This window comes from Chlorocebus sabaeus, chromosome 1 (genome assembly GCF_047675955.1).
Source record: "Chlorocebus sabaeus isolate Y175 chromosome 1, mChlSab1.0.hap1, whole genome shotgun sequence".
Taxonomy (NCBI): domain Eukaryota; kingdom Metazoa; phylum Chordata; class Mammalia; order Primates; family Cercopithecidae; genus Chlorocebus; species Chlorocebus sabaeus.
Window position 1 is genome coordinate 65987434 of NC_132904.1, and position 7866 is coordinate 65995299.

At 34.0% G+C, this 7866-nt stretch overlaps 1 protein-coding gene across 1 annotated transcript; it reads right to left on the reverse strand.

Moving 5' to 3' along the window:
- Positions 1-1343: 1343 nt before the first annotated feature.
- LOC103247873 (olfactory receptor 52N4) lies at positions 1344-3064 on the reverse strand. The gene is made up of 2 exons (XM_038004953.2): positions 3002-3064; positions 1344-2600 (listed from the first exon to the last, which is right to left on the reverse strand). Exon 2 carries the CDS (start codon positions 2545-2547, stop codon positions 1582-1584), a length of 966 nt encoding a protein of 321 aa, XP_037860881.2. The 5' UTR covers positions 2548-2600; positions 3002-3064; the 3' UTR covers positions 1344-1581.
- Positions 3065-7866: the final 4802 nt, after the last annotated feature.

Sequence of the window (7866 nt, forward strand, 5' to 3'; positions counted from 1 at the left end):
AGTTATGCCAAAATCACTGGGAGCTAAACTGAAGGAGCAGGAGATGGAAAATTGGAGTAGAATTGGAGAACACAGAGGGAAAAAGGAGATATTGACCTGTCTAAGTAAGATAATGTGCCATGAAGAATAAGTATGTGGCAAACAGTTTCTGAACCTTAGCTTCCTTTGGGGAATCATTAGTTTTATAGCGAATACTTAAGACCATGACACTAAAGGAGAACACCTAGGAAGAGAATGTAGAAAACAAATCAAAGTTAAACAAAGTGTATTGCATAAATGAAATATGTAGTGTCTCTGAATTAAGTAAAACTAATATAGTGTTTTAAGATATTGGAAATACTGAACTGAAATCAATATTCCTGAGACAGAGTGTGAGATGAACAAAGCAGGAGGTTTAGTTTGTTAACATGGAAAAGCATTGGTGAAGTTGACAATAGCAATTTCAGATAACAACTGGGATAAGAGAAAGAAAAACTAGGAGAAGCGTGATGTCAGGTTGAGGAGAGGAAGTAAAGAGAATATTGACAACTTTTAGCTTTAGGATATAGCAAATACTGAAATAGGGTGATACATGGAGGATAATTATATTTTAGAGGGTGCTGCTGTTTGGCCAGCTTGTAAAATGCAAGATAGTCAAGAAGGATTCACTAAGTGAATAAATGCAATTTGATGACCATAGGTAACTAAATTTCAGGGAAGTACATGTCTTCTTGTCAGTTGGACATAGAAAAATAACAGTAAAAGTTGAGTTTATACTCCTTATATAATTGGCTTAGTTTATGAGACATTAATATGAAAGTACTGTGTTCTATAGTTTCTCACTTGTTTTCTAATTTAGATAAATCTTAACTATTAGAAATATATACCTAATTTTCCTTACTAGATTCACAATTAGAGATAAAATGAAACAAGTAGATTTTGATCCTCTTTCATATAGGTCTTAGAAAAAAAATTATACTGTTTTTTATTTTTGGTTAAGAGCTCTACCTCTCTTTCCAGACTCTGCTTTTTTTAAAGCCCCTTTAAAGAAAATGAAATAGCCAATTATTCTGTTGTGAAATAATTATGTGACCTATTCAGTAGCCTAATATTAATTTAGTTAGATGCTTAGAGACTTAAAACTCATTATAGTAATGACTTTATGGGATACACTCTAGTTTCCCCTTCAGGAAAATGTCATTGAAGAAATAGGTTTTTGGTAGTTATGAGAAATATATAGCACATGTTTTCCAGACAAAAGTAATAACTGCCTATTAATCTGAAAATCATGATCATTGAAAAGAGGACTCACATCATCTCCTTCTACTTAGATTTTTCTTTTCATAAAAAATGGACTCATCAGGTTATGTCAAATAAAATATGGTTTAATTATTAAACTGGTCCTTCACATGACTGAGAAGGTATAAAATATACAGAAATGTTGGTGGGCCTTCCAGTGATGTTGAGATTCCCAAGGTACTTACTGAGAATGCACTCTGTTTTGTGATCAATACAGTACTTCCAGAAAGATTTTATCAGCTCCTGCATGAGGCAAATAGAAGTAATTCTTTCCTTCTCTTCTCACTCCTGGCAAGTGTTCATTCACATGCTATAAGGTTTGGCATCCTTAGAACCTGAAAGGATCCTTATGACACAGTCTCGTATCTGTTTGATTTTCACCCCATAGACAATAGGGTTCATAGTGGGTGGTAGGAGCAGATAAATATTAGCTACAATGATGTGGCAAGAAGGGGGGATTGTGTGTTCTCCAAAGCGGTGGGAAAAGAAAGAGAAGAAAGCTGGAGTATAGGAGAAAACAATGGCACAAATGTGGGCAGTGCAGGTATTAAAGGCCTTCTGCCGAGCATCTGCTGAGGAGAGGCTGATCACCACCCGGAGAATCATGGTATAAGAGACTGTGATACACAGTACGTCAAAGCCCCCAATCAGAAGGGCAACCATCAGACCATAGATGGCATTGACCTTGACATTACCACAGGACAATTTGGCTACAGCCATGTGGTCACAGTAGGTATGGGGAAGTATATTGCCTCTGCAGTAGGGCAAGCGCTTGGTGAGGAAAGTAAAGGGAATAATGAGTAGTACCCCTCTCAGGAAGGTAGCAAGCCCAACCTTCGCAATGACAGGATTTGCGAGGATAGTTGAATAGCGTAAGGGATAGCAGATGGCCACATAGCGATCCAGGGCCATAAGCATAAGCACCCCAGACTCCATCCCTGTGAAGGTGTGGATGAAGAACATCTGGACAAGGCATTCATCAAATCCAATGTCCTTGAGATGAAACCAGAAGATGCAGAGGGCTTTAGGGATTGTACTAGAGCATATAACAAGGTCAGTAAAGGAAAGCATGGCCAAGAAGTAGTACATGGGTTTGTGCAGGGCATCCTCATAGCGAATGAGGAAGAGGAGTCCACAATTCCCTACCATAGCCACAACATACATAGAGCAGAATGGGAAGGAAATCCAGAGTTGTGTGTCTTCCAGTCCTGGGACTCCATTCAGAATAAATGAAGCTGGTATTAGGTCTGTTTTATTCAGTGTTAGCATGATAAGTCTGGTAGGTTATGAAATAGCTCAAAATTTGAGCTATTTGGGTTTTCCTAGAGTTAAGAAAAAGACAAGAGAAAATATAGGTTATGTTTACTGTCTCCTTCTCCCCCCAACTTTCAAAAATTCCATAATGCATTTTAATGGTCCAACAACAAAATTTCTGAGGAATAATTTTGTTTGTCTGTTTAGTTTTATTGATTGATTAATTTAGTGATTCAGTAAAAAATTCTTATTGAGCAGTCTAAGTTTTCAACACAGATGCAAATCAAACATTAATTCTTTTATAAAAAGACATATTCCCAATCTCATAGATTTATAATCAAGTATAATTCTGACTTTTCAAATTTATAATCAAGTATAATTCTGATATTTTTTATTAGAATATCTTACTTAACTATAACTATACTCATCTCAATATAGATGTTATTTTAAAGAAGAGTCATTTGATTACCTCACTGATGATCCAAGAGATGAGATGCTGACTTTTTAATTTTTATTCTTAATGAATGACTGATATTTATTCTTAGGTACTCAGGCACTGTTCAAAGAATTTGGAAATGTTAATTAAGTTATTACTCAATGAAGTTTGGAGTCTCAAAAATTAGTAAATTTATTGGGTGTCTATAGTCAATAATAATTTGATTGTATATTTTAAAATGACTAAAAGAGGGCCAGGGGTGGTGGCTCATGCCTGTAATCCCAGCACTTTGGGAGGCTGAGGTGGGTTAATCACGAGGTCAGGAGATCGAGACCATCCTGGCTAACATGGTGAAACCCCATCTCTACCGAAAATACAAAAAATTAGCCGGGCGTGGTGGCAGGTGCTTGTAGTCCCAGCTACTCGGGAGGCTGAGGCAGGAGAATGGCGTGAACCTGGGAGGCGGAGTTTGCAGTGAGCCAAGAGAGCGCCACTGCACTCCAGCCTGGGCAACAGAGCAAGACTCTGTCTCAAAATAAAAAACAAAACAAAACAAACAAAAAAAACCAACTAAAACCGTATAATTGGGTTGTCTGTAACACAAAGGATAAATGTTTGAGATGATGGATACCCCTATTTACTTTAATGGGATTTTTTTTTTTTTTTTTTTTTTTTTTTTTTTGAGGCAGAGTCTTGCTGTCACCCAGGCTGGAGTGCAGTGGCACGATCTCGGTTGCAACCTCCACCTCCCAGGTTCAAGCAATTCTCCTGTCTCATCCTCCCGAGTAGCTGGGACTACAGGCACACGCCACCATGCCTGGCTAATTTTTGTATTTTATCATAGACGGGGTTTCATCACATTGGTCAGGTTGGTCTCGAACTCCTGACCTCAGGTAATCCAACCGCATCAACTTCCCAAAGTGCTGGGATTACAGGCGTGAGCCACTGTGCCCGGGCCTTTAATGGGATTATTACACATTGTATGCTTCTATCAAAATACCTCATACACTCATGAATATATACACTTACTATGTGCCCACAAAAATTTAAAATTAAAAAGTCAATGAAGTTTTGATTCAGTATTTTCAGTTTTCAAGATATCTTTTTTGTTCTTTATGTATCTAGTCAACACAAACTAGAAGATATCCAAATGCATACATACACAAAATATAGAAAGTACTTCAACAATATCAGTAAGAAAAAGTTGCAGGAAGAAACATACACTTCAAAAGAGAAATAAAAGTGCCAATGAACATGTAAATAAGTAGAAACTTTTATATTAATCAGAAAAAAAAAGTAAAAATTGTATCTCTCATGACAAAGCACCTTTTTTTGGTATGTAGTGACATACCAAACTGGACAGCTAAAATGAAAAGAACTAAAAATACCAAGCATTGGCAAAGATGCAGAACAACTAGAACTCTCGTTTACTGCTGGTAGATATGTAAATTAGAACAACTGTTTATTGGATATCTCATAATGATAAACATACACACAACCCTCATTGCCATTTCCAATAAAACTATATATATAGATATATATATATATGTTTACTAGAATACATCAATTAGAATGCTTATTGAAACATGATTTGTAGTATAGCCTAAACCCGGAAAAAAATCTAAATGTTCACCAACATCAAATGGGTAAATAAATTTTGGTACATTCCCACAATGAAATACCACGTAACAATAAGAATAAACAATCTATGACTATATGCATAATACAGACGAATCTCACAATATGTGTTAATTTTTTAAGAAATACTTAAAATCATATGTAACATCTTGTGTTCTTTAAATGAAATACAAAAATGGATCAAATTATTCTTTTTATAAAGTGAGAGAGAGTGATAACTGAAAGGCAGTGTGTGGTAGAAGGGTCTTGTGAGTTGCTGGTCATGTTCTCTTACTTGATTTGGTTGTGAGATATACAAGATTCAGGTTGTAAAAATCAATCAACATGTAATTGTATTAATTGTAAAATTGCATATGTATGTCAGAATTTATAATAACAAAAATTTAACTGCCAAGAGGATTAAAGGACTTAGTATGTTAAAACATGCTACCACATTTTAAGTGCTCAATACCCATAATTTGTATTTTCTTCTGAGGCTGCCAGCCATTTTGGCAATACTTACAAAAATTAACACCGTAGAAATCACGAGTGCCATCAAATGAACTCTCTTTTGTGCCCCATTAGAGGAGGTATTCATCCTGCTCTCCATTAATAAACTAAACTATTTTAAGATTATTGTCTGATAGGAAATACAGTCACTTGAAAATTCTGCCTTATTGGGTAAGATCAAAAGTACAGATCAGATTTATCAAAAGGCAACTTGTTTTGAAAATAGTAGAAAAACATAGGTTAAACTTGTTAATAGGCATGTTCCTCAAGGATGTGTCCTCGAGTCATTACAGAATGTTAGAGTTATACTGGGTGTCATAGGAGCACCTGGGTGTCTAACTGAGACTCAGGAGATGCTCCTAGAGAAGAAGACAGATGCTCTCAGACCTGGAGCATGATTAGAATTCTGACAGGTCAAAGTGGTAGGAACAGCATTCTCTTCTCTTGCTGTTTGCTATTTCCTACTCATATCGCACTGACACTCTCAGCTTTGTGATAGGCAAACCTCTATCTCCCTGGTGCTTCCTTTGCCCACTCCCCTCAAGTGTAGCTAATCCCTACACACTCTGCAAGCAAAACCATCATTAGGAGGTCTCAAATGTCCTTTGGACGTGAGAGTGACCCATCCTTTAAATTATTTTAAGATAATGTAGCTACCAACAGCCATGATTACAGGTAATAAATTGATTTGTTCAAATAATTATTTTCTTTAATTATATTTCCCTCATGATATTATGAAAATCAACTTATATTTAGGAATTCTCCAAAATTCAGTGAAATCACTGATGTAAGCACAGTGTCTGGTAAAACATCCTCAGAGCTGAACAAATCAAATCTCTCATATTAGATATTCAAAAATGTTAATTTTAAAATAAATAAATAAATAAGTGAAGAAGTGAATTAATCACCCGTCACACTTTATTTTGAGAATTATTAAATTATAATCTAAGTATTATTAGATTGGTGCAAACATAATTGTAGTTTTTACCATTAAAAGTAATGACAAAGCCACAATTACTTTTGCACCAACCTAATATTACTTGGAATGCATAAAAGAAAGCACTAGAAGAAAAAAAAGAGAAAATTTTACTTAAGATTACCAGAAAAGATAAACAAAATAAAGCATCTCTCTCATAAAGCAGAGAAACAAAGAGAATACAAAGTGGAAAGAAAAAAATAAGAAGACAAAGGGAGAACAAACATTGGTTTTGGATATAAAAACAATTAAAATTTCCCATCAAGTTGAAATAATTCCAATTAATTTTTAAAATTATATATGCAGTATAAGATTTCATCAGAATGAAAATTATACACAAACGTTTAAAATATATACAAACATAACATTTTTAGATAAACAGTATACCTCATACTTGGAGAGGATATACTAATACTAGGAAAATGAATTCAAAGCTAAAACATTCAAGTCAAGATCGCTTTGAGAAGATAAAACACTTAGCATTGTATAATTAAAGGTAATTGTACTAAATTATTTTTTTTCCAGGTTTGATAAGGTTTTTCTATAATACAAACAATGAAAAACACTTAAATTCACATTCTCACTTTGTTGATATGGAAGGACAACGTCAATATGAGGACTTCCCAAAGTTACACTTACATTACATAGCAGCTTATAAACTAATTTTTAATTTTCTAATTAAGGTAAGTGGATGGTTCAAAAATTGAAATTTTAGCTTTGGAATTTTAAGAAGTGTGTTAATTATTATTTTGTGAAACAGCATAAAAGATAGTCTTTTCAATACATGAAATGTTTTTCTTTGACCATCAAAATTACAAGTTTCTACCTTTCAGACAGCATTTATAAACTATGAATTTATATTTTATATTTGTAGTCACCATTATACTTTTCAGATTTCTTACACATACCTCATTTTTCAGATGTTTTACAATATATTATTAAGCAAAATAACTGACATTAATGACAGTGGCAACAATCCATTTATAAAACTACTTTTTTAATAATTTATAAAAATTTATTACAAGCTATTCAATAGGGTCATGATTCTTGTCTCCATCTCACGTTAATATATGGAACAGTATCTTAAATATGATGCTCAGTACTTGTTTTGGGTTATACATTGCTTTGTAAATAGCAGCTCAGGATGCACTTTTGCAGCTTCCCTTGGAGTTAAAGTGACTATTTCAACTAATGAAAAATGCTATTTTTAATGTCTGCACATTGAATTATGTGCAGAAGGAACAATTACCTGGGTGGAGAAAATATACTTGTAGATCTATATTGAACCTGCACATATCCAAGTATGTGTTCATGGTTCCACTGCATGTGAAATAAGTATCCATGTGTTAGAACTAGATAGAGAAATTAGGGGAAGCATAAATATCTCTTAAACCGAAAATAGAATGTATTTTCTTCTGAGATTACATGCACACTTTTATCTAAATACTAGATAAATATTTTATTAATATTTCCTATATTTTGTTGTTTTAGGTATGACTTTAGCCACTAAAACTGGCTTTATGCTTACACAACAATTTAGTTCCCATCTTCAACACATTTGCAGAGCTCTCCAAGAACTACATAACTATCTAAGTGTTATTAATAACTACAAACATACGCAGTTTTCTTTCTAAAACAAATTTAAAACAGTTTCTACACATCAAAGTTCAATTTCTTCTGCAAAGAAATTTGACTTCACTATGCTGGGGTGTGGAAAGAGTCATTGGAAAAGTAATATTGATACATGTTATCTTCTATTTAACCTAATTTTTAAACTCTGTAAGCAATAAATTTG